This window comes from Anomaloglossus baeobatrachus, chromosome 5, assembly GCF_048569485.1.
Source record: "Anomaloglossus baeobatrachus isolate aAnoBae1 chromosome 5, aAnoBae1.hap1, whole genome shotgun sequence".
Classification (NCBI taxonomy): Eukaryota; Metazoa; Chordata; class Amphibia; order Anura; family Aromobatidae; genus Anomaloglossus; species Anomaloglossus baeobatrachus.
The window spans coordinates 403,213,998-403,241,886 of record NC_134357.1 but is presented as its reverse complement, the minus strand read 5'-3'; the positions used below and the strand labels follow the sequence as shown (position 1 = coordinate 403,241,886).

Genomic DNA, 27,889 nt, shown 5'->3' with positions numbered 1-27,889 from the left:
GTATCGACTACCGGGAACTAAATAAGATAACCATCCGGAACCGGTATCCGTTACCGTTGATTCCCGAACTATTGGAGAGAGTACAACAGGCCAAAATATTTACTAAATTGGATCTCCGTGGGGCATATAATCTACTCCGCATACGTACCGGGGACGAGTAGAAAACAGCGTTCAGATGTCGGTATGGACATTATGAGTATCTAGTGATGCCTTTTGGACTTTGTAACGCCCCTGCGGCTTTCCAACACCTAGTCGACGATATTTTTAGGGATATAATGGACCAGTTCATGGTGATTTACCTGGATGATATCTTGATCTTTTCTGATTCCCTACAGGAACACCAGGAGCACGTCAAGACAGTACTTACCCGTCTGAGGGATAACCACCTGTATATTAAACTGGAGAAGTGCGACTTCAATTGCTCAAATATACAATTTTTAGGATATGTCATCTCTCCTCAGGGACTGAACATGGAGTCTGGCAAGATACGGGCAATTCTAGACTGGCCGGAATCGGGAAACATCAAGGAGGTACAACGCTTTGTCAGTTTTGCTAACTTTTACAGACGCTTTATCCGCAACTTTTCAGAGATCGACCGTCCTATCACTCTGTTAACCAAAATGGGGCAGACGTTTGTGTGGTCCACCCAGGCCCAGGAAGCTTTCAATCGTCTCAAGGTTTGTTTTACCTAAGCGCCAATACTAATACACCCGAATCCCGCACTCCCTTTTATTGTGGAAGTCGATGCTTCCGATTATGCATTAGGGGCTATCCTTTCACAAAGGACTGGGGACAAGAGTCTCTTGCACCCGTGTGCTTTCTTTTCTTGCCGGTTGTCCCCTGCAGAAAAGAACTATGACATTGTGGACAAGGAATTGTTGGCGATTATTTCTGCTTTTAAGGAATGGAGACACCACTTACAGGGATCAGCGCAACAAGTGATAGTTCTCACAGACCATCGTAACCTAGAATTCCTTAAATCTGCCAGGTGTCTGTCTCCACGGCAAGCCCGTTGGAGCCTGTTCCTTAACCAGTTCAATTTTATTGTTACATACCGTCCAGGGTCACGTAATGGGAAAGCCGATGCCTTGTCCCGAATCCACGCCATGGACTCCGTGCCTGGAACCCCGTCTCAGACCGTTTTATCAGATGCCAATTTTGTTGGAGTAATCCGAGACCAGGACTTGTGGAAGGACATCAAGCTGGCCTATGATGGTGACGTATTTCTGGCTGCCCCCCTGAATGATGTGACTCTTGTCCTTCGGAATGGTGTGTGGTTGAGAGAGCGACGTATTTATGTCCCGGAGGCTGTAAGACTTCGGGTTCTCAAGTTGGTCCATGACTCCGTGTTGGCAGGTCATAGGGGGGTACAGAAGACACAGGAATTTCTGAGTCGTTTTTTCTGGTGGCCTACCTGTTTAAAGGATGTGAAAGACTATGTCCACTCATGTGTGGTTTGTGTAAGGTCCCTCGTGTGGCTCCTACGGGACTCCTTCAACCGTTACCCATACCATCTCGCCCTTGGGGATCCATCTCAATGGATTTTATTGTGGAGTTGCCCGTCTCGGGCGGTAACAATACCATTTTGGTGGTAGTGGATCGGTTGACAAAGGCTGCTCACTTTATTCCATGTACCGGTCTTCCCTCAGCCGCAGAGACAGTGGATTTGGTTTTCCAGAATATATTTCGGTTGCATGGGGTACCGGATGAGATCATCTCTGACCGGGGCGTGCAGTTCACTTCTAAGTTCTGGAAAGGGTTTTGTTCGGCACTCCATATTGATGTCTGTTTGTCTTCTGCATACCATCCCCAGACAAATGGGCAAACAGAACGGACTAATCAAACCCTGGAGCAGTACCTGCGATGTTATGTCAGCCATCTGCAGGACGATTTGTTGCAGCTGCTTCCTTTGGCAGAGTTCTCGTACAACAACACTCAGAGCAGCTCCACTAAGGTAACGCCCTTTTTCGCTAACTTGGGTTACCATCCGAATATTTTGCCTAGGTCACCGGTGGCGGTTTTGGTGCCAGCGGTGGAGGACAGATTGACGGAGCTACAACGGAATCTGGAGGTTTTAAAGGACTCTTTGGCTTTGGCTCAGGAGCATTACAAGAAGTCGGCAGACACTCACCGGACACAGACACCCATGTATAAGGTAGGGGACTCGGTGTAGTTATCCACCAAGAATCTGAAACTAGGTGTTCCTTCGCAGAAGCTGGGGCAGAAATTCATTGGTCCGTTCAAGATCGCCGGGATAGTGAGCTCTGTGGCCTGTCGGCTGAGGTTGCCGCACAATTTAAAGGTACACCCGGTCTTTCACGTTTCTCTGCTGAAACCAGTTTCCCCTAATACGTTTCAAGGTCGTAACGTGCCTCCTCCTCCACCAGTGATGGTTGATGGCCAGGAGCAGTATGTGGTTGAGGACATTATAGACTCCCGGCTCCATCGGCATCGGCTTCAGTATCTGGTACGTTGGCAGGGGTACTCTCCCGAGGACTATTCCTGGGAACCTGTGGGTAAGATCCGAGCGCCCCGGAAAGTTGCTCAGTTTCATCGGAGGTACACGGACAAGCCTGGCCCTGGTCCATCCTGAGGCCGCTTCTGGGGGAGGGGGGAGTACTGTCAGAGTTCCGGGATTTCCAGTTTTCTTCTGAAGGATCTTGCCCTTTGTTAACATGGAGTTTTCTGTTCTGTTGCCCTACTTCCTGTTCATCTGTTTAAAAGCCCGCCCTTAAGCTTTGTCTAGTTGCCTGAGTATACTGCTTCCTGTGTACTCCTGCCCTGCTGCTCTCATCTCCTGATTGCTGTTTGGATCCTGTTGAAACACCCGACACCAGCTCTGGACGTCACCTGTCTCATCAAGCTGTGCTCGGACTCTTTCTGCCGTCTCTGGTCGGCACTTCTGCCCGGTCCCTTTCGTTTCATATACACCCTAGGACTCACATCACGTACGGACATTTTTTTTGGACTATACCTGTTGCCCTTTCGTGTCCCGGCTGCAGCGCATTTAGGCCTTCTGGGGTGATTGCCAGACAGCCCCTGTATAGGGGTTCGCTCCTGGTGATCTCCCTGGGGGAGTCCGGTGTGCGGTCCCGGGAATTCTCCTTTGCTCTGAACCCGGCAGGTATTTACGTTCTACTGTCTATATTCTGTTCTGTGTACATATTGTGGTTACATATTATAAAACGTCTTTGCACTAAGAACCCGTCTCTGGTTGTCATTGCCCTAACGCAATCGAAATCCTCAGTACATACAATAGTATTACACCTAGCTGCAATGTCCACCTACGAGTAGAATCACAAAGCCCAGCCGGACCATGTGGCTCAGGCACCTGCCTATGTCCGACCCACTAAGATGTAAGGATATGGACTGCAGCCGAAGCTGTAAGGTACAAGAACGCTACCCTGCCGGTAGCGCTCACCAAGCATAGACAGAGATGCCTAGAGGGACGTGCACAGAGCGTCTACTCTCATGCATGAACTAAGAGGACTGGACGCCGAGCAGCGTGCGTCAGGGTCTTATATAGACTCTGTGCCTCATCCAAGATGGACACCAGAGCCAATCCGCTGTCAGAACAACAGCAATGACGTCACGCTGGCCTATCACCGAGCAAGGCGTCACAAGCACATGACCAGTGACCAATCGGCTTAGAAGGTGTCAGAGACATGTGACCTCGTGTCAGTGATGATGTCACTCGCACATGTGCAATGGCTCCAAGATAGGACTTAGTTTCCAGCGCTCGCACATGTGCAGTAGCAAGAAATCTGAACATAGTCTCCAGTGCCACAGCAACCGTAACATCCCTCTCCTCTGTGCCTGCCTACACCACCTAGCAACCAGGCTCTTTACCACACCCCTTGAGTGGAGATGGAGGCCGTGCCCCCTCCTGGATTCCCCAGGGGTCCCTTCAAAGGTCAATGTGGGAGACCTGAATACTATGCGCCTGTGTAACCACACCTCGGTCAGCCTTCTGGATTACCTGTGTTGTACTGCCCCCGCATGGGTGCAGTACTCAGTGTTGCCTGACCAGGTCAGGGGCGCCACATATTCACTGTTTCTGACCCAAAGTGACTGCAGGCTTGTGTATTCAGATCAGACAACCCTTTAAAGGTTTGGAAATTATGAAGTGGTTAAAAGAAGGAGCATGCCCATTCTCTGGGTGGCTTCCCAAACCAAACAAATAAAAATTCAATAGAGCCAACAACAATCACTACAATAAATTTGACTTAAAAAATGAGTGACTGCATAAATGTGGATTTAGACCGCAGTACCCATTTAAGCAGTTAAAAAAAGACTTGACATGCACACAGTAATATTTAAATGACAAAAACATGTATTATGGAGTTTTTTTTAGTGGTGCTTTTTCAAGCGGGTTCCAAGCAGAATCTACCTGAATTAGACATCTTGTGCACATACCCTATCGGTATGTGCACACGGCGTCTTTTAAACAGGCAAACCCATCATGTTTTTCAAGCAGAAGATACTTCAAGAAAACTGGCGTTTTATTTCTTGAAGAAACTTTTGTGGTGTTTTTTTCAATTGTTTTGTGAGCCTTTTTTCTGCAGTTGTGGCCTTTTGGAGGACTTTCCAATGTTTTTTATGAAGTCTCTTTTACTATAGTTTTCTTTACTAATGTTTTTTTGGTTTTCAAATTACTTTGAGTTTTTCCTGATTGTTTTTTTCAGCCAGTCTTCAAAGTGTAATCTGTCCCAAAAAATCATTGTGTGTCCAAACTCAAGGACAGGAATCTTGGTGGAATATGTACACCTTCAAGAACTTTTCCCCTGAAATTGTCACATTTCATACCTCTTGTTTTGACTTTGGAGGGTTTGCTCTAAAAAAAAACTAAGTAATAGACATCATTGCCAAGTGGGCATCTGCTTCAATGCTTAATTGAAAGACTAAAATGTAATGATTGAAATCATTGGTCACTTGTATTTTTTTTTTTTTTTACCTACACTTGACACATGCATTTGTGCCAGGCATATTCAATACCCAATTTGAATGTTCTCACGATCAAGTAATACCTATGTGCTTCTAATCCCCATTTAGTCACCAGAGCCTCCTTCTCCACAATGGTGTATTTCCTCTCATGGTCATCTAACTTTTTACTCAGGTAAAGATGCTCTTCCCTGTTTATTACTTATAACTCCCCTAACCAACATCCAAGGCATGCTTGAAAATGTAACGTTGTTGGTGTAGTGCCCCTGAAGACCTACAAGGTTCTGCATCCGCACCAGGATGCAGGGCCTACCCCCTTAGGTACCCAGAACCCAAGTGCTGGTAACACCAAAAACCCAGGTAATCCACGTTTTCCCCAACAATCCCCCATACAATGGTACCTATCTAGGGTGGGACCATGGATGGCCGCCTAGAGATGGAGCCACTCCAGTCCACTAGTTGACCAGGTGGGAGGGGCAGACTCTGGAGAGTAGTCAGGAACACAGGAAGACAGTAGCTAAAAGAAGGGAGTCTGCAGTGAAACAGAGCAGACACAGAGAGAACAGAGTTGACAGTGGAAGTGTAAAGAGGTGACTGAGCAATGTCCTGACTCGGGTTAACAGTGACCTGGTACCCAGGAGAAGTGGTTGCCGGTGGAGTATGGTGGAGTAATTCCGGAACTACGTACCGACGGGCTACATGACCCTAGAACAGGAAAAAACTTCAAGCCAACCTGTTAACACCTGTACAGCAAAGGGGACCATCAAGGACCTTACTGACCCTAAAGAATCCAAAGACTCAGTAGCAAAAAGAGATCCGGGGACAGAACCAGAGACTCCAACCCCACAGGGATCACGCTACCGTTAGGCGGACAGAAGTGGACAAATAACAGACCGGGGACCCCCTGTGTTCTATACCACGGGGACTCACTTACCAGAGACAGGTGTAGGGGAAAAAGGTACCAGAGAACAAGACTGGCACTGGGATGAAGGGGACCTGGAGGCGAAACCAGCCGGCCTTGGGCATCCAGTTAACATCTCAGCCGTGAGTAAACCAGTTGCACTGAATACCTGTCTGGACTCCTTCTTCCAACACCCACCGCACCATACACCCACTGGGGCAAAACCCTACTTGCGGATGGACTACCATACTAGCTGCTAATACCATCAGTCCCAGTAGAGACATTCTGCAGCGGCTGCTCTTTACATATAGCCGCAACACCGCAAGTGGCGTCACGAATAACTTTATTCACAAATCCCCTGTAAATATCCCCCTTACAAAAAGGGCCCAGGGCAGGGTAACAGCCACCATCATGGCATCCCCTATAGAGACACAGCCTTGAACCGAGTACACCATATGCCTGGGTGCTACAACCCTTTTTCCTGGCATCACGAACAAGATTGAACTGCACCCGGTCAAACCGGGTGACATGTGCCTTAAACGTTGTATTATATGGACTGAACTTTAGTGTTTGAAAAATCGCCACCATTTTGCTGTGAAAAATAATTGCACCACAGCAGACCAAAAGGCGTGAAAAGAAAGCCTTGCCCCCTGGGAGTACCCTGAATGTAAAAAAAAACGGAAGCAGGGAGTCCGGAGGCCCTGCCACAGAATGCCTACAGGACTGTTACAGGCAACATGTCTGCTCCAGGGGATCATGCCAGTGTCCTAGTTCAACCAGGAACCTGGACCGCAGAGAGTCTAGAAGCGGAGGTTCAGCAGCTGTGCTGGACTCTGCGAGCGGAACACCTGCAGTGAGTCGAGGAGTGGAAGGCGGAGATGATGGAAGTGGTGGCAGCCATGCAGGCTCAAGAGAGTGGAGCGCTGCTTGACCAGGCTGCACCGACCCAGCTACCGGAATCCATCCTCAACCATTCTGTGTCACAACCAGAGCCAGTAAGACCAGAAGCGGTCACATCATTTCTTCGCTGGAGAAGGACACAGTGTTGCCAGCGTCCCCTGCCAGAAGAGGTCACCTCACCTTCTCCGCTGGAGTAGGAGCAAGCTTCGTTCTCTGATCCAGTGACGGCAGCCCAGGTGATGACGTCATCGGGAGCCGCAGAGGAGGCCGCCACCAGTGCTGACGACTGTCCCCAGGTGTAGTACCCAGTTGCTGTCAGGGCTCCAGCAGTAAGCTACCCTGAACCAGGTAGCGGAAAGCCAGCAGTTGTCACCTGGACTCTAAGTGCTTATCCCAGGAGGCCAAGTGAACCAGATGGCCCCTACCCAGCACCTTGGTAGCTATGACCTGCTAAGCTACCAGTAATAATGTTTATTGTTTGTTGTTTGAACATTGGACTGTTCCAGATTTAACAAGTTACCAGTTTTTCGCATGCTTTGATAAAAAAATGGACCCAGGCTGCAGGACTGCCAGCAGCCAACACAAACTTGTGTCATTGTACATAGTTACACCAATTGTGCCCCACCAGGGTACACCCATCCAGCTGACATTGCTGTGGGCACCGCCACCAGGAGAGGCCGGGTGCAGGAAAGGTCCACAGCAGAGGCGGACGGGATCTGGTCACCAGTGCAACCGGTGACCTGCCTCCTGAGAAGGGTTATGGGACCAAGATCTTTGGGTGGTGGGTAGAGGGAGGGATACCCAGGTTGCAACGTTAAAGTGATAAGCGCACCCTGTGTGGGATGGTCCTGTTATGCTTTATGCCTTAATGTTTACTGTTGAAAATAAAAAAAAATTGTGTAACCAGTTTTCCTTGCAGCCCGAGGACGTGCTGGAATTAACCAAGGGGGAATGTAGTGCCCCAGAAAACCTCAGGGTGCTACAAGGTTCTGCATCCCCACCAGGATGCAGGGCCTACCCCCTTAGGTACCCAGAACCCCAGTGCCGGTAACACCAAAAGCCCAGGTAATCCCAGTTTTCCCCAACAATCCCCCATACAATGGTACCTAGCTAGGGTGGGATCATAGATGGTCGCCTAAAGGTGGAGCCACTCCAGTCCACTAGTTGAACAAGTGGGTGGGGCAGACTGTGGAGAGTAGTTGGGAACACAGGAAGACAGTAGAAGAAAGAAGAAGGGAGTCTGCAGTGAAAGAGAGCAGACACAGAGAGAACAGAGTTGACAGTGGAAGTATACAAAGGTGACGGAGCAACATCCTGACTCAGGTTAACGGTGACCTGGTACCCAGGAGAAGTGATTTACGGTGGAGTACTCCCAGAACTATGCACCAACGGGGTACAGGACTCTAGGACAGGAAGGAAAGAGTTTCAAGCTGACCTGTTAACACCTGCACAGCAAAGGGGACCATCAAGGACCTTACTGACCCTAAATACTCCAAAGACTTAGTAGCAAAAAGAGAGCCAGGGACAGGACCAGAGACTCCAACCCCACAGGGTTCACGCTACCGTTAGGCGGACAGAAGTGGACAAATCACAGACCGGGGACCCCCAGTGTTTTATACCACGGGGACCCACTTACCAGAGACAGGTGCAGGGGATGAAGGTACCAGAGAACCAGACTGGCACTATGACAAAAGGGACTTGGAGGCGAAACCAGCCGGCCTCGGGCAACCAGTCAACATCTACCAGCAGTGAGTAAACCAGTTGCACTGAACACCTGTGTGGACTACCTTTTTCCGACATCCACTGCACCATACACCCTCTGAGGAAAAACCTACTTGCGGAGGGTCTACCATTCTAGCTGTCAATACCATCAGCCCCAGTAGAGACATTTTGCAGCGGTGACTCCCTACACTTAGCTGCAACACCGCGTGGTATCACAAGTGAACATTATCTTATTCTCCCCCATAATTATCCCCATTACAAAAAGGGCCCAGGGCACGGAACCGGGTAACGGCCACCACTGTGACTTCCACAAAACCTGTATCGCCCGGAACCGAGTATCCCATATCCCTGGGTGCGACAACCCTTTTTCCTGGCGTCACGAACAGGATTGAACTGGGCCAGGTCAAACTGGGTGACGTGTGCCTTACAAACTGTACTTTATGGACTTAAATTTATTGTTTGAAACACTGCTGCCATTTTGCTGTGAAAAATAACTGCGCCACAGCAGACCATAAGGCGCGAAAACAAAGCCCTGCCCCCTGGCAGTATCCGGAATGAAAACACAACTGGAAGCAGGCAGCCAGGAGGACCTGCACCAGAATGCCTCCAGGATTGTATCCAACAACATGTCTGCTCCAGGAAATCGTGCCAGTGCCCCAGGTCAACCGGGGACCTGGACCGCGAAGAGGCTAGAAGAGGAGGTCCAGTCGCTGTGCTGGACTCTGTGAACGGAACACCTGCAGCGAGTTGAGGAGTGGAAGGTGGAGATGATGGAGGTGGTGGCAGCCATGCGGGCTCAAGAGAGTGGAGTGCTGCTTGACCAGGCTGCACGACCCAGTTACCGGGATCCATCCTCAACCAGGCCGTGTCACCGCTAGAGCCAGAGAGACAAGAAGTAGTCGCACCACCTTCTCCGCTGGAGAAGGAGCAAGCACCTGATCCAGTGACCGCAGCCTAGGTGATGATGTCATCGAGAGCCGTGGAGGAGGCCACCACCAGTGCTGGCAACTGTCCCCAGGTACTGTATCCAGTCACTGTCGGGGACCCGGCAGTGAGCTTCCCTGAACCAGGTAGCGGGAAGTCAGCAGTCGTCACCAGGAAGTGGGCACGGATTGCAGAGGACACCCGTGGAGGCTGCCAGGCCATCATCACCCAGTTGGCCCGGGAGTGGAAGCAGCGGGAAGCTTGACGGGAGCAGGTGGAGGCCAGAGACCACCAGGAGAAGCAGCGCCTGCGGCTTGTCACTTACCGTGCCCGAGGCCTGATGTACCAGGGTGTTGTTGAACGGTTCAGCATCAAAAGGGGATGGGGGTTCATTGCAGAGCCCGGCCTGAAGGAGGGAGTGTTCATCTCCCACCGGGATGTGAGACCCCACATCCCCAGAGGACACCCTGACTAGGATCTACATGTGTGTGACAAGGTTGCCTACACCCAGCACTATGGAGAGTGGGGCTGGTATGCCCTTGATGTGGAGGTTCTTGCTGAAAAGCAAGCCCCTGCTCCCACTTCAGCACCAGTCCCCCAGCTGTCACCAGGAGGCAGTACAGGTGCACGGGACCAGTGCACGCAGACTCTAAGTGCTGATCCCAGGAGGCCAAGTGAACCAGATGGCCCCTTTCCCACACCCTGATAACTACCTCCTTCAAAAAATTACCAGTTTGCTTGTTTGAACTGTTCCAGTTAATGCTGTTGGCTGAAAAAGTTTAAAATGTTGCCTTAACCAGTTTTTCTAATGTGTTGATATAAAAATGAACCCAGGCTGCAGGACCGGCAGCAGCCAACACAAACTTGTGTCTTTGTAAAAAGTTGCACCAGGTGTACGCCACCAGAGTACACCCACCAGTGTGTGGACTACCTGTTAAGCACCTCCACCAAGGAGAGGTCGGATGCAGGAAAGGTTCGGGACAGAGATGGTCCGGACCTGGTCACTAACGGAACCGGTGACCTGCCTCCTTAGAGGGTTCTGGAACCAGGAACTTTGGGTGGTGGGTGCAAGGAGGGGTACTCCAGTTGTTGAAACGTTTCAAGTGATGAACCTCCCCTGCATGGAAAGACCTGTTAATGTTAATCTGTTGAAAAAAAAAAAAAAGTGTAACCAGTTTTACCTTGCAACCCGAGGACGTGCTGGAATTAACCAAGGGGGAATGTAGCACCCCTAAAACCATCAGGGTGCTACAAGATTCTACATCCCCACCAGGATGCAGGGCCTACCCCCTTAGGGACCCAGAATCCCAGTGCCGGTACCAACAAAAACCCAGGTAATCCCAGTTTTTCTCCAACAATCCCCCCATACAATGGTACCCAGCTAGGGTGGGACCAATGGATGTCCACCTAGAGGTGGAGCCAATCCAGTCCACGAGTTGACCAGGTGGAAGGGGCAGACTATGGAGAGTAGTCAGTCTAGTGTCAGACAGGCGAGGAGTAAAGGTGGAAGCAAAAGGACGTCCTGACTTAGATTGGCAGTGACATGGTACCCAGGAGAAGTGGTTGCCGGTGGAGTACTCCCGGAACTATGCACCAACGGGGTACAGGACCCTAGGACAGGAAAGAGCTTCAAGCCGACCTGTTAACACCTGCACAGCAAGGGGACCATCAGGGACCTTGCTGACCCTAAAGAATCCGAAGACTCAGTAGCAAAGGGAGAACCGGGGACAGGACCAGAGACTCCAACCCCACAGCGTTCATGCTACTGTCAGGCTGACAGAAGTGGACAAACCACAGAACGGGACCCCAAGTTGTTCTATACCACGGGGACCCACTTACCAGAGACAGGTGCAGGGGAAGAAGGTACCAGAGGACCAAACTGGCACTGGGTCGAAGGGGACCTGGAGGTGAAACCAGCCAGCCTCGGGCAACCAGTCATCTACCAGCAGTGAGTAAACCAGTTGCACTGAACACCTGTGTGGACTACCTTTTTCCGACGCCCACTGCACCATACACACTCTGAGGCAAAACCCTACTTGCGGAGGGTCTACCATTCTAGCTGCCAATACCACCAGCCCCAGTAGAGACATTGTGCAGCACCGTCTCCCTACACTTAGCCGCAACACCGCAAGTGGCGTCACAACGTGAACATTATCTTATTCTCCCCGATAAATATCCCCATTACAAAAATGGCCAAGGGCACGGAACTGGGTAACGGCCACCACCGTGACTTCCCCAAAACTTGTATCGTCCAGAACAGAGTATCCCATATCCCTGGGCACGACATTAGCGCTCTGGTGTCGCTATCATTTTGCATCTACAGATCCACCAAAGCACCTTTGTGTTAAAGACATGACCTATCCATAATCAATCAAAAGGGGATCATGTGACAGTTTACATGATACATCGGGGCTGGAGTGAGGGCCCATGACTTCTAAATTGCCCGGGGCCCTAGCTACTCTTAATCCACCGTTGCCGAAAGATGTAACACTTTTGAGATTTTTAATAAATTAATGCTCACCATTATATTACGAGCAGTCCATGTATATTGTTTTTTACATTTTTTTTAGTCTCAACATTTGCTAGTCTGTTGGGTTGAATATAAGAAATGGCTGTGCTAGGCTTTCTGCTGCACCAAATTTTCATGTTTTCAAAAGACTTATACTAGGAGTGGGGTTCAAAAGCACGCGGATACATATCCATTGGATCTTAAGTCCAACGCCTTAACCACTCAGCCATCCAATGGATATGTATCTGCGTGGGTTTGAACCCCACTCCGGGTATGTTTTCAAAAGACTTCTGCCTCCAAAACAACTGAACAACTAAGTGTGTCGCCCTGGGCAAGCCAGGGGACACAGGTCACAACAACACACACACCCCACATTCCCTGCAGGTACACCAGCTAACCAGAAATCCTTGTTGCCTTCCTCCAGGGGCTAGTGTCCACACCAGGGGGTGGAGCCAGGCGGTTGGTGTCCACCCACCAAGGAGTTCATAGCCCTGGAGGCAGGAAGGAGCAGGCAGTTCAGCCAGGGAGGAGGAAGTGGAAGGAAGTGAAGTGTAGTGGAGCTGAAGAAGAAAGCTGAAGTGACAGAGAAGTGAAAGTAGAGAAAGTGCAAAGTGGCAGTTTAGTACAGCCTGAAGTGGTCTGAGGCTGTGTGCCTGGACAGAGACAGCAAGGTCAGCAGACGGCGGAGATTGTCTGGAGTGGGACTGTTTGGAGGTTCCTGGAAGGACCGCGGACGGGTGGTGACCCGGCGGTCTTGAGCAGCGTGCAAAGGACAGTCAGTACCAAGGCAGGGGCCTCTCGGACCCCGGCAAGGCTAGGAGTCGCCATAATTTGCCAAATTCGTCAGTGAAGGGGACGTAGATCCCCCAACAACCAAGTCCCGATTGAAGGCAACAGCTCAACCATTACAGGGGAGACACCGCCACCGCCAAGGCACCAGTTTCCCCAGGGCCAGCGCCTGCGGGCAAAGTGTGGAGCTCCTCTGGCCCAGATTGTAGTCGGGGAGCGGGTAACCGGTGGGAATCCATCGCTACCAATAGATGTAACATAGGTGCAGGGAAGAGTGACCATCACCGCCAACTGCAGGGAACCGCAGCACCGTGAACCGTCCGAGGGACCCGTCCAACCAGCCGTTTGTTTACCAAAAACTGTGTCGACGTCTCAGGCTGAGTGAGTACCACAGTGCCGCAAGGCACAGCGCTGCCCCGCGTCCCTGCGCCCACCAGGCCCTGCATCTCCTATCTCATCACCGGGCCCCGGGATCACCAACCCCTACCCACGGAGGGGCAACACAACACCTGGCTGCTCCGCATCACCATCCCCGGGATCCCCATATTGAGCAGCGGTGGTGAAATCACCACAACCGTGGGTGGCGTCACGGACAATAAACTATCCCCACACCCAACAACCCCCTTTCACTCACGGGCGAGGAGTGCCGCTCGAGAAACCCCCGGGATCCGGCCCACAGCTCGAGCCACCACTGAGCAGCAACCGCCGGACCCGAGCAGAAGGGGGTGAGCGTAGTGTGCTGACACCCTCCTCCCCGCCCGCGACTACTTGGCGTCACGAACAGGATCTTACCGCTCTGCCGTCTGGTAGAGGTGCGCCTTGTTACCGCCGGAGGTATCCGGCAGAAAAATTTCAGAAGCCGCCATCTTTGGCTCGAAAAGTTCCCGCTCGAGCGTCTTCTCGAGTAGTAGAGGCGCGAAGGCCAAAACCCCGCCCCGAGAGAGGAGGGGCCGGAAAGAGCTAAGGGGGACGCGATGGCGGCTGGACGCATGTAGCTGCAGCTATAAAAGCAGAGACGCCAGGACTCTGCAGCAATACTGGGTTCCTGGAAGGCACGATTGCCAAGATGTACGATCCAACTCCCAACGAGGAAGCCCCCGCGCCCGGCACGGCGACGTGGTTGGGGGACCGGACCGTCCCGCTGAGTAACCGTCTGCAGGCTCATATGCAACTCCTCCTGGAGGAGTGGGAGACCGACATGGCAGACGTGGTGGCTGCTATGTGGAGACGCGAGGCAGAAGAGGATTTGGAGGAGCGGGTAAGCGACCCACGCCCCTGTATTCCTGAGGGATCGGCCGTTGGAGCTGAGGGGCCCGGCCGGCTTCCGCTCACTCTACCTCTCTCCCTGCTACCCGTAATAGCTGCTGCCGCCCCACCATTAGGCCCGCTACCTGCCCAACCGGTAGCGATACCCTGCCCAGCCGCTCCGGCGGACCAGCCGGCTGCAGACGTCCAGGACATCCCTGAAGTACACCAGGGGGAACCGCTGGAACCGCGGCCCCTTAACAGCATGGTGCCAGAAGTCCCAGCAGTGACTGTGCCAGACCCTGAGCCTGGAACCGTGGCCTGGATGAAGGCCCGGGTGATTCAATTCCACCGGCGTCAGCAGGAGCAGATCTTCCGGATGATGAAGCAGTGGACCAACGAGGTGGAGGAGCTGATTACAACTGCCCCGATGTACGGAGGGGAAATGGATGTAGCAGAGTCGACTGGTGACCCACGTCCCTATGTCCTACCAGGACCGGCCGCTGCGGCTGAGGGGCCCGGCCTAGTCTCGGCCTATGCATCACCCTTGCCGTTACTTATGGGGCGCCTCAGTGTAGGCTCGCCTGATCTGCTGCTCCGTGCTACCGCAGAAGGGTCTGAAATGCTGGATGCTGGAGGCCAGGAGGCTGCGACAGCTGGCGGCAACCCGCCTGACGCAGGAATACGAGATGACGACTCCGGCCCTAGTCCCGGGTCTGCTGCTGAGTTTGAAGAGGCAAGTGAGCGTTCCCGCTATGTAGGAGACCCCGTGGTTGTTCATACCCCGCGTACCGGTGGAAATGGGTACCGGGTGCCCCTGTCACCGCAGGCATGTCAGTGCATGTTTGATGTGCTGGTGGCAGAGGATGGGTCCGCCTCAGCAGAAAAGTACGAGTAGGGCAGTGGATGCCCGTTGCACCGTCCCCGTTGGGACCACCACTTTGTTTGTTGTTTGAAAAGTTGAAAAATGATGAAAATGATTGCCGAACAGTAACCAGATTATCTAAGTGATTTGCAACCGGCTGGAGCCGGCACCGTTGTCCCAGTGGGGACCGTTTAAAAGTTTGCATGGAGAACTTTCCATGGACAAGCCCGTGAACTTGCAGGGCAACCACAAATGTTAGTGGCTTGTAAATATGTTGTTTACCGTTACCGTTTTCCGCAATGCCGCCTCCGGAGAGGCAGGTTGGAGGGAGGGCCCTGAGCAGAGCAGGCTGGGGACCAGCCACCAAAGGAACCGGTGGCTACCCTCTGGAGGGAAGGACAGATCCCGCTCGGGTACCGTGTGCTGGACTGTGGGTCAAGGGGTGCTGCCTGGGCTTTAGGGGCAGCATCAGGGCCAGGTTGCTTGGGTGGGAGAGAGCGGAAACCGTAACCGTAAACCGTTATGCAACGTTTAAGAAATGTGCCTCCCGTTAAGGGAAGATTTATTAAAAATGTACATATGTTATTATTTTACCATGTTATCTTTTGCAAAAAAAAAAAAAATAAAACCGGTGTTGGACGGCAGCCCGCGGACGGTCTGCATTTTGCTAAGGGGGAATGTGTCGCCCTGGGCAAGCCAGGGGACACAGGTCACAACAACACACACACCCCACATTCCCTGCAGGTACACCAGCTAACCAGAAATCCTTGTTGCCTTCCTCCAGGGGCTAGTGTCCACACCAGGGGGTGGAGCCAGGCGGTTGGTGTCCACCCACCAAGGAGTTCATAGCCCTGGAGGCAGGAAGGAGCAGGCAGTTCAGCCAGGGAGGAGGAAGTGGAAGGAAGTGAAGTGTAGTGGAGCTGAAGAAGAAAGCTGAAGTGACAGAGAAGTGAAAGTAGAGAAAGTGCAAAGTGGCAGTTTAGTACAGCCTGAAGTGGTCTGAGGCTGTGTGCCTGGACAGAGACAGCAAGGTCAGCAGACGGCGGAGATTGTCTGGAGTGGGACTGTTTGGAGGTTCCTGGAAGGACCGCGGACGGGTGGTGACCCGGCGGTCTGGAGCAGCGTGCAAAGGACAGTCAGTACCAGGGCAGGGGCCTCTCGGACCCCGGCAAGGCTAGGAGTCGCCATAATTTGCCAAATTCGTCAGTGAAGGGGATGTAGATCCCCCAACAACCAAGTCCCGATTGAAGGCAACAGCTCAACCATTACAGGGGAGACACCGCCACCGCCAGGGCACCAGTTTCCCCAGGGCCAGCGCCTGCGGGCAAAGTGTGGAGCTCCTCTGGCCCAGATTGTAGTCGGGGATCGGGTAACCGGTGGGAATCCATCGCTACCAATAGATGTAACATAGGTGCAGGGAAGAGTGACCATCACCGCCAACTGCAGGGAACCGCAGCACCGTGAACCGTCCGAGGGACCCGTCCAACCAGCCGTTTGTTTACCAAAAACTGTGTCGACGTCTCAGGCTGAGTGAGTACCACAGTGCCGCAAGGCACAGCGCTGCCCCGCGTCCCTGCGCCCACCAGGCCCTGCATCTCCTATCTCATCACCGGGCCCCGGGATCACCAACCCCTACCCACGGAGGGGCAACACAACACCTGGCTGCTCCGCATCACCATCCCCGGGATCCCCATATTGAGCAGCGGTGGTGAAATCACCACAACCGTGGGTGGCGTCACGGACAATAAACTATCCCCACACCCAACAACCCCCTTTCACTCACGGGCGAGGAGTGCAGCTCGAGAAACCCCCGGGATCCGGCCCACAGCTCGAGCCACCACTGAGCAGCAACCGCCGGACCCGAGCAGAAGGGGGTGAGCGTAGTGTGCTGACACCCTCCTCCCCGCCCGCGACATAAGCAGTAAAGCTAATACACTCTATGGGTAAAACTCTCATTTAAAAATAAAAAGCTTTCTCTCTCCGATAGCAATGGGAACCCATTGCCAGTCAACAATTATTTTGTAAATCTGTAATGGTTTATCTGGACATTGTAGAGGCATAAGTGTCAATACTGGGTTGTGCGTGGATTGTTTTATTATTTTACTGCTAACAGTACAATATTTTGTAGCGGAAACTTTGCTATTGTAATTCCATGTGGATTTTTACAGTGACAAGTTTTGTCATTTTAGCTGAGAGTCTGCACTTTAAGCCCATATTAATAATTGTATCTTGAATATGTTACCAAAACATATTCAAGATACAATTATTAATATGGGCTTAAAGTGCAGACTCTCAGCTTTAATTTGAGGGGATTCACATCCTAATCGAAGTATGGGTTTAGGAATTACAGCTCTTTAATATGCAGCTGTCTCTTTTTCAAAAGACCAAAAGTAATTGGACAATTATCTCAAAAGCTGTTGAATGAACTGCATGAGCTATTCCCTCATTAATCAATCATCCATTAAGCAGGTAGAAGGTCTGGAACTGATTCCAGGTGTGGTATTTGTATTTGGAAGCTGTTGCTGTGAACCAACAACATGAGGTCAAAGGAGCTGTAAATGGAAAAGAAACAAATCAACATTTGGTTGGGAAAAAAAATCCACCAGAGATAGCAGAAATGTTATTAATGGCCAAAGTTTCTTTGTGCAGTTATTTTTGAACCCCTGAAATAAAGAGGCTTTGTAGATAAAAGGTTGCAATTCCTAAATGTTTCACAGGATATTATTGTTCAACCCCTTTTATTAAATCTGAACATTTACACTTCAATTGCACCTCAGTTTTTTTCATTTAAAAAAAAAAAAATATTGAGATGAAGATCCCAAATCACAAAGATTTGGTCACTGCCCAAATATTTCTGGACCTAACTGTAGCTTAGATTGGAGTATAGTACGGTATATCTTCAGCTCTTCATTTTCTGTAGTTCAGCAATATTTTTAATAATCTTGCTTTATATTTCTGCTCCTAGAGAAAACATTGCAATAGAAATTCCCAAAGACCCTGAATATGTTGATGTACAACAATGTACAGGTATGTATTTTGCATTTTGTACATTACATTGATTGTTATGTGTACTGACTTATGGCCGCTTTACACGCAACGGCATCGCTAACGCGATGTCGTTGGGGTCACAGAATTCGTGACTCACATCCGTTCTCGTTAGCGACGTCGTTGCGTGTGACACGTACGAGCGACCGCTAACGATCAAAAATATTCACCTTATCGTTGATCATTGACAAGCTGTCCATTTCCCAAATATCGTTGCTGCTGCAGGTACGATGTTGTTCGTCGTTCATGCGGTAGCACACATCACTATGTGTGACACCGCAGGCTGCCCGCAATGAGGAAGGAAGGAGGTGGGCGGGATGGTCGTCCTTCTCATCTCCGCCCCTTCACTTCTATTGGGCGGCCACTTAGTGATGTCGCTGTAATGCCGAACGAACCGCCCCCTTAGAAAGGAGGTGGTTTGCCAGTCACAGCGACGTCGCTAGGCAGGAAGTAGTGTGACGGGTCCGAGCAATGTTGTGCGCCACAGGCAGCGATTTGCCCGTGACGCACAACCGACGGGGTCGGGTATGCTCGCTAGTTATCTCGCTAGCGAGATCACGTGTAAAGTGGCCTTTAGACAAAAATTGTAATGTAGCGAAACTAAGGTGTGTCCTGGAATTAACATCACAGGGGTCTATAAACTTGTCCTCAATCAGTCTGCCTATTTAAAGGGTGAAAAGTAGTAACTTTGCTGTTTGGTATCATAGTTTGTACCACACTGAACATGGACCAAAAGAAAGCTAAGGAGAGAGTTGTTTCAGAAGATAGGAAAGAAAATTATAAACAAACACAGAATTGTCTCAAAAGATTAGAAATAAAATCATTGACAAACTTGTTAAAAGATAAAGCTATAAGACCATCTCCATACAGCTTCATGTGTCTGTTACTAGTTACACTTAATGTTTGAAACTGTAAGGTCTATGGGATTATAGTCAACTTCCTGGGATGGGTTTGCAAGAGGAAAATTGATGACAAATTGAAGAGACAGGTAAAACAAACGGTAACCAAAGAGCCCAGAACAACTTCCAAAAAGATTAGTGATGAACTCCAAGGACAAGGTACATCAGTGCCAGACAAGTCACTGTGTTAGCCAAAGTGGACTACATGGAAGACAATCGAGGAAGAAACCACTGTTGAAAGCAAATCATAAAAGAGCTAGGCTGGAATTTACCAAAATGCATATTGACAAGCCACAAAGCTTATGGCAGAACGTCCTTTGGACACGAGACAAAATTGTAGCTTTTTAGCAATTACCATCAGCTCTGTGTTCCCAGTCATAAAAATGAAAGAGATACATTGTATCTACTGGGACACATGGAGGAGGCTTGGTTTATGTTTTGGGGCTGCTTTGGGATCTTGAATCTGTGCAAGTTTTAATGAAATCTCAAGACTATCATGACATGAAATGAGTGAAATGTGTTGCCCAGTGTCAAAAAACTTGGTCTGAGTTGCAGGTTATTGGTCAACCAACAGGATAATGACCCAAAGTATAGCCAAAAACATCCAATAATGGGTAGGAGCAAAGCAAAAAACCTATTCTGAGCCTTGATTTTCTGTAAATCCCCTTGACAACCATTTATGGAACTGAAACATACAGTCTGGAGAAGGCTCCTTCACATCTTGCTCATGAGAAATGGGCAAAAAGTACCTGTGGACAGGTGCAGAAGGTTTATTGCAAATTACAGAAATTGTTTGTTTTCAGGGATTGGCTCAAAAGGTTGTGCAACAAAGTATCAATTTTAGCGCATACCAGCATATTTGTCCAGGCCATTTTGATTAGTTGCTTCTTTCTATTTAAGCACAAATCAAAACCAATGTCTGATTTTCATTTACTTGATATTCAGTTAATTTAAATTGAACCTAAGGCTACTTTCACACATCCGGTTTGAGCAGTGCGGCTCAATCCGGCTGTGAAAATTATGCAACGGATGCGGCGAAAACACCACATCCGTTGCATAAGTTTTTACATGCGGCCCATCCGTTTTTTTCCGGTTGCGGCATGCTACTGAGCATGCGCAGTTGAAAAAACCGCATGCGGCGACCGGATGCGTTTTTTTCCGCATCGCGCCGCATCCGGCCACCATAGGTATGCATTGAAAAATGCGCCGCAGCGGCCGGATGCGGCGCGATGCGGTGTTTTTTGCCGGAGCAAAAAACATTGCAGGGAACATTCGATCCGGCCGCGGCATCGGCTAAATCTGCCGCATGCGGCAAAAACCGGACCGAACGCAAGCCCCTGCGGCACAATACGGCACTAATATAAGTCTATGCAAAAAAACCCGCAACCGGCGTTACAAAAGCCGGTTGCGGTTTTTCTGCAGAACGCCGTATTGTGCCGCAGAGCAAAAATCCGGATGTGTGAAAGTAGCTTTACTTATCAGTTTCAAGATATTTCAGTAACAGTGATGAGCGAATAGTAAATATTTGGGTTCAGATTATTTGTACCGAATACCTAATAATATTCCAATATTCATCATGAATAATGAACCTAATGCAAGTCAATGGGGAACCTAAGCATTTTTCTTGCAGATTTCCCAGAAAAATCCTCAAGTTCCCCCTATTGACTTGCATTAGGTTGGTTGTTCGTTACGAATACTAGAATTGTAGTCAATATTCGTGAGAATAATCCAAACACGGATATCTTACTATTCACCCATCACTATTCAGTAACCATAGTGGGTCTTCTTACTTTAAGAGAAAGGTACCAAGAATTTTGTCCACTTTTCTAGTTTCATCCAATTCACAAACATGTTAAATTAGCAGCTCCAATATTTGGGGTTGATGTTTGGATATAATTTCTGATGGGTCTTTTTTGTCGCTTATGCCGGAATTATTTTTTCACATAATTTCCACGTTTTTTAAGTAATTGTAGAGTTATAGTTAGTGATGAGCGAATATACTCAGCACTATTCGTTACTTGCAGGAATATTAAAGGTATTCACGATATCCATTACTCATCGAGTATTCTGCTCCTTGTCTTGTGAGCTTTGAGACTATTCCCAGCATGTTTGGCACCTGATTTTCAGCCACTAAACATGCTGGGATTGCTTGCAATTCACAGTAATGCAGAGCCATCTTTGCTACTGGCAATACTGTGATTGGGAGGAGCACTGAGAAAAAAATGACTTTGGGTCATTAAAGCCGGAGAATTATACTTAATAATTTACCCTGTCAGACTAATTCCTGGTCCGCTCTTCAACCCTTATGCATATGCAGTGCTTCCCCTGCCCACTCTCTGTGCTGCCATCTGTAATTAATGGAATGTAAAAATAAATAAACCATTTGAAAAAATTATGTAGGGTCCCCCCGTATTTTGATACTCGGGGCAGATAAAGCCAACAGCTACAGGATGCAGCTCCCAAAATAAAAGAGACCCCATGCGGATTTTCTTTAATTATGTAAATAAATAATTTTAAAAACTGGTGTGCAGTTCCCCCCAATTTTGAAACCCAGTCAAGCTACATCTGACAGCTGGGGGCTAGTATTCTTACCAGTAGGTTTCCAGAGCTCACAGCCACCGGGTTTTGTAGTAGCTCTCAACCCGGTAGCTTTAAGGAAGCCTTTAAAAGAGTCTTTAACGTTTCTTGAGTTTCCAGCTGCTGACTGTTGTGCTCGATTACCAGAGTTTCCAGCCCCCAGGTGTTTTAACAGCTGGAAATTCCAAAAAACTTAAAGGCTTCCTGAAAGGCCCCCTTAAGGTTTTTGGGTTGCACAGCTACCGGTATGTCGGACTGCTGTGCTACCATGTCCTGCAGTCCAGAAATCATGTGACCACAGTTCACACTCAGGGGCTGTGTGAAACTCAGTAAACTCAGTTGAACTCACTGCTGGATTGCCAGAGTGTCGGAGTGCATGACATGGTCGCGCAGCAGTCCAGCAATCTGGCAGTGGGTTGAACTGAGTTTACTGAGCAGGGAAACCCCTGAGTGTGAGCTCAGGAGACCTGACTGCCGGATTGCCAGACTGCTGTTCTGCCATGTCCTGCAATCCGGCAGTGGGTTCACCGGTGTTCACACTTGGTACAGTGGGAAGCCCAGCTGTGACCTCAGATAAAGTTATTGAACTGAATTTGAGATTAGACAATGTGTGCACACTTAACATTGGGATGCTGTCACGCTCTCCGGGTCCCCTGCTCTGCTCCCCGGCTCACCTGCCACGCTCCCCGGCTTCCCTGCTTCTCTTCCCGGTCTCCAGCCTCCATTGCCTGCGGTCTCCAGGCGGCCCGGTCCCCGCTCCCGGCGCCCGTCGGCTACTCAGCCCCAGCCTGGCTCTCCTGCTGCCTGCTCACCGCTCCCTGCCCTGGCTTCTGGCACCCGGGCCTCGCACATGCGCATTAGGGCGCGCGCGCGGTCATTGACCCTTTCTTAAAGGGCCAGCGTCCACTGACAGGAAATTGGTCACACAGGTACAGGGTATAAAGGGGTTTAGTGTCCAAGTGGGCGGGGCCTGTTCTTCGTGTTTCCTAAGCTAGGAGTCAGGTCTCCTTGTCCCTGTGATATACTCACCTCTCTCTCTTCTAGAGCCGCTCCTGCCTCGCCATCCGGTCCTGCTGATTCCCGAACCCCGCACGCTGACCATCTGCCATCCCGTCAGTCCGTACCATCTGTGATCCCTGTGGTGACCCGTCCTCTCGCTCCATCGGTTCCGGACTCTGCCTGACAACATCTTGGCCTCCGAACCTGAGCTCCATCACCCGGACTACCATCTGTGACTCCGTGGTCCCAGGGACTTCTACTTTCTACTATTTTGCACGGACTATCCTGCTACCTGTAGTGCTCCGGCTATCGGACCCCTTGCCTTCAGTGAGGAGTTCGGCCCAGTGGATCCACCTCCTGGGTCTGCCCGTCCACCTGGCCCTTACAGTAAGAACAGGCCATGGATCCTGCCGAAGCACTCGCGGCCTTGCAGGAGGAACTCACACGCCAGCGTGAGACCCAGACCCGTATGCTGAACTTTATGTCTTCTGTGGACGCCCGCCTGAACACGCTACAAGCGTCGGTTACATCTTCGGCATCTCGAGCTTCCACTGGACGATCCACGGCCCCAGCTCCCGTGGCAGCCTCCTCGGATGCTTCCAGGCTTCGTCTGGCCTCACCACCCCGGTACGCCGGAGATCCCAAGACCTGCAGGGGATTCATAAACCAATGCTCCCTCCATTTCACGCAACTGCCGCATTTGTTTGCCTCCGACCAAGCCAAGGTCGCGTTCATGATGTCCCATCTAGAGGGTGAGGCACTGGCGTGGATGAACCCCTTGTGGGAGAAGGAGGACCCTGTGACCACTAACATCCAGGAGTTCCTGCAGGCATTTCGGGGCACCTTTGATGAGCCCGGACGCGCCTCCGCGTCTGCCTCGTCTCTCCTCCGGTTACTTCAGGGGACTCTGACGGTTGGTCAATATGCCATCCGTTTTCGCACCTTGGCTTCGGAACTCGGGTGGAACAATGAGGCTCTAACCGCCACCTTCTGGGAAGGTCTCTCGGGTCGAATTAAAGACGAGCTGGCTGGTCGTGACGTGCCGTCTACCCTGGATGCCCTGATTGTGCTAGCAACTCGAGTGGACATCCACTTTCAGGAACGATCCAAAGAGGTGTGCCGTGAGAGACGTCCTATACGGCATTCCTCTCCTCCGCAGAAGCCCGCCGTACTTCAGTCAACGGCATCTGGTGTCTCCGTCCACGAGCCCATGCAGATCGACCATGTGCGGCAGTCTGAACAACGCCGAGCAGAACGGCTCGCCAAGGGCCTCTGCTTCTACTGCGGAGAGGGCACACACCTTCTACGCTCCTGTCCAGAGAGGCCGGGAAACTCCAAAGCCTAGGGTTGGTAGAAGAGGCCACCCTAGGTGCTGGGACTCTCTCAGACCCGGTTACGTGGACTGTTCAAGTAACAACGGGAGAGACGCGGTTCACGGCCTCGTACCTCGATTCCGGGGCAGCAGTCAGTTTCATCCAGCAGGCCACGGTGGACAAGTACCAGGTGCCTGTTACTCCACTCGACAAACCCCTAGTGATTGCCTCTTTAGATGGGAGACCCCTCTCTGACACCATCTCGTGGATCACCAAGCCGGTGGAACTGCGTATCGGTGCCCTGCACACCGAGAACATCGCTCTCTAGGTCCTCCCACACATGTCACATCAAATCCTGCTGGGACTTCCCTGGTTACGGACACACGAACCATCAGTCAGCTGGGGCACTGGTGAAATCACCCGATGGGGCTCCTCTTGCCACGAGAACTGTCTGAAGACCATACAACCCATCCGACGACCTCCGGTTCCAGAGTCCCTACCAGGACTGCCCTCGGCCTATTGGTCCTTCGCGGACGTCTTTGACAAAAAGGAATCTGAGGTACTTCCGCCACATCGTCCTTACGATTGTGCCATTGACCTGCTCCCAGGAACTACACCACCTCGAGGACGGATATATCCGCTGTCTCCTGCCGAAACAAGGGCCATGTCTACCTACATCACAGAGAACCTGGCAAGGGGATTCATTCGGAGATCCTCCTCTCCCGCTGGAGCAGGCTTCTTCTTCGTTAAGAAGAAAGAGGGCGACCTACGCCCATGCATAGACTACCGGGGATTGAACCAAATCACCGTGAAAAATAAGTACCCCCTGCCGCTCATCCCCGAATTGTTTGATCGGCTTAGAGGAGCTCGTGTGTTCACCAAGTTGGATCTTCGGGGTGCCTACAACCTGGTCCGCATCCGCTCAGGGGACGAATGGAAGACCGCGTTCAATACTCGCGATGGGCACTATGAATACTGTGTGATGCCCTTCGGCCTGTGTAACGCACCAGCAGTCTTTCAGGAATTGGTGAACAACGTGTTCCGAGACCTTCTCTACGTCTGTGTGGTGGTGTATGTTGATGACATCCTGGTCTTTTCTCCGGACCTCCAGACCCACAGAGAGAACGTGCAACTGGTACTACAAAGACTGAGGGAGAATCGTCTGTACGCCAAGTACGAGAAGTGTGTCTTCGAGCAGTCTTCTCTTCCCCTCCTGGGTTACGTAATCTCCGATACCGGCCTGCAGATGGATCCGGAAAAGGTCTCTGCCATTCTCAACTGGCCCCCTCCTTCTGGACTGAAGGCAATCCAACGCTTTCTGGGATTCGCAAACTATTACCGTCAGTTCATTCCTCACTTCTCTGCTCTGACTGCACCTCTCTCCGCCTTGACCAAGAAGGGGGCTAATACAAAGGACTGGTCACCTGCAGCCGACGCCGCGTTTGGCTCCCTGAAGCGGGCATTTGCTTCCTCCCCTGTGCTCCACCGTCCGGAGTTAAACCGACAGTTCACCTTGGAGGTGGATGCCTCCTCCTCGGGAGCCGGAGCAGTGCTCATGCAGAAGTCCTCCTCCGGGAAGATGGTTACTTGCGGTTTCTTCTCCAAGTGCTTCTCTGCGCCTGAACGCAACTACACCATCGGTGAGCGGGAGCAATTGGCAGTCAAACTGGCTCTGGAGGAATGGCGCTACCTTCTGGAAGGAGCAGTGTACCCCGTGATCATTTACACGGACCACAAGAACCTGGAATACCTGCGGTCTGCTCAGCGACTGAACCCACGGCAAGCCAGGTGGTCCTTGTTCTTTGCCAGGTTCGATTTCCAGCTCCATTTCCGACCTGCGGACAAGAATGTACGCGCAGATGCCTTGTCCAGGTCATTCCTGCCCATGAACCAGGAGGAGGAGACATCCCACCCCATCATCTGCCCTAGTAAAATCATTCCGGTGGCCCCTGTCACCCTGGCCCAGATACCGCCCGGGAAGGCCTATGTCTCTGAGACTGACAGGCAAAAAGTGTTGCACTGGGGCCATGCCTCGAAAACAGCCGGCCATGCTGGTCAGAAGAGAACATGGAGTACGATTGTACGTCATTACTGGTGGCCATCTCTTCGCACGGACGTCGCTTCTTTTGTCTCTGCCTGCTCCTCTTGTGCCAGGAACAAGTCGCCCAAACACCTGCCATATGGCCGTCTTCTGCCTCTGCCTATACCCTCAGTTCCGTGGCAACACATTGCGATGGACTTTATTACGGACTTGCCATTGTCCTCCGGACACACAGTCATATGGGTCGTGGTGGATCGGTTCTCCAAAATGGCTCATTTCGTCCCTATGGCTGGACTGCCCTCTGCCCAGGAACTCGCTGACGCCTATATACAACACATCTTCCGCTTGCATGGCTTTCCATCACACATTGTGTCCGACAGAGGAACTCAGTTCACCTCCCGCTTCTGGAGGGCCCTCTGCAAACATCTGGGAGTGACTCTGGACTTTTCTTCAGCCTACCATCCTCAGTCGAATGGCCAAGTGGAACGAGTCAATCAGATCTTGACCTCCTTCTGACGTCACTACGTCAACGCCCATCATGACGACTGGTCCACGCTTTTTCCTTGGGCTGAATTCTCCCATAACCACCACGTCAGTGAGTCCTCCTCCAGCTCTCCCTTCCATGTCGTTTACGGACTTCAGCCTTCCGTCCCATTACCTGTATCCTCTTCCTCGGATGTCCCTGCTGCTGATGCTGTAGCCCGTGACTTTGCAACAATTTGGGACTCTGTCAAGGCATCCCTTGGACGTGCTTCCCTGCGGATGAAGAGACACGCAGACAAGAGGCGTCTGGACCCTCCGTGTTTCTCTCCAGGAGATCTCGTCTGGCTTGCTTCCAAGTACGTCCGATTGAAGCTGCCATCCTACAAGCTGGGTCCTCGCTACATCGGGCCGTTTAAAGTCCTCAGCAAGATCAATGAGGTCTCCTACAAGCTGCAGCTCCCGGCCACGATGAGGATACCCAACTCCTTCCACGTCTCCTTGCTCAAGCCGGTTGTCCTTGGTCCCTTCTCCGCTGCTGCCAGTTCGGCTCCTCCTCCTATTGCCGATGATGACATCTATGCGGTAAGGGATATCGTGGCCATGAAAACCGTACGGGGCCGACAGTTCTTCCTGGTAGACTGGGCAGGGTATGGTCCTGAGGATAGGTCCTGGGAGCCCCGGGAGAATGTGGGTACTCCCCTGATCCGTGCATTCCTGTCCCGGTTGCGGGGAGGGGGGCGGGGGGGGTCCTGTCACGCTCTCCGGGTCCCCTGCTCTGCTCCCCGGCTCACCCGCCACGCTCCCCGGCTTCCCTGCTTCTCTTCCCGGTCTCCAGCCTCCATTGCCTGCGGTCTCCAGGCGGCCCGGTCCCCGCTCCCGGCGCCCGTCGGCTACTCAGCCCCAGCCTGGCTCTCCTGCTGCCTGCTCACCGCTCCCTGCCCTGGCTTCTGGCACCCGGGCCTCGCGCATGCGCATTAGGGCGCGCGCGCGGTCATTGACCCTTTCTTAAAGGGCCAGCGTGCACTGACAGGAAATTGGTCACACAGGTACAGGGTATAAAGGGGTTTAGTGTCCAAGTGGGCGGGGCCTGTTCTTCGTGTTTCCTAAGCTAGGAGTCAGGTCTCCTTGTCCCTGTGATATACTCACCTCTCTCTCTTCTAGAGCCGCTCCTGCCTCGCCATCCGGTCCTGCCGATTCCCGAACCCCGCACGCTGACCATCTGCCATCCCGTCAGTCCGTACCATCTGTGATGCCTGTGGTGACCCGTCCTCTCGCTCCATCGGTTCCGGACTCCGCCTGACAACATCTTGGCCTCCGAACCTGAGCTCCGTCACCCGGACTACCATCTGTGACTCCGTGGTCCCAGGGACTTCTACTTTCTACTATTTTGCACAGACTATCCTGCTACCTGTAGTGCTCCGGCTATCGGACCCCTTGCCTTCAGTGAGGAGTTCGGCCCAGTGGATCCACCTCCTGGGTCTGCCCGTCCACCTGGCCCTTACAGATGCAGACATTCAGCCCCACATTTGCATCTCCTAGCAAGAAAAGTGCACCAAAACCGCATTCACTTTTTATGTGGTTTCAGTGCTAGATTTTTTTGCCAGTCGATGCAGTCTTGCTGCAGAAATGGCTTCAACAAATCAACATCTTCAGATAATCATACCAAAACCACATTGCGGTGCATTTTTCTGCCAGGAGATGCAGAGTTGGTGTTGAAATGTCTGCAACAACTCTGC

The 27,889-nt window shown here is 51.4% G+C and overlaps 1 protein-coding gene across 1 annotated transcript in view; it reads left to right on the top strand.

Moving 5' to 3' along the window:
* The window catches only part of LOC142311635 (NXPE family member 2-like), a 110,579-nt gene that overhangs the window by 13,806 nt on the left and 68,884 nt on the right, over positions 1 to 27,889 (top strand). The window contains exon 2 of the mRNA XM_075350201.1: positions 17,762 to 17,823. Coding sequence (XP_075206316.1) covers positions 17,762 to 17,823 — 62 coding nt within the window. The remainder of the gene's footprint in view (positions 1 to 17,761; positions 17,824 to 27,889) is intronic.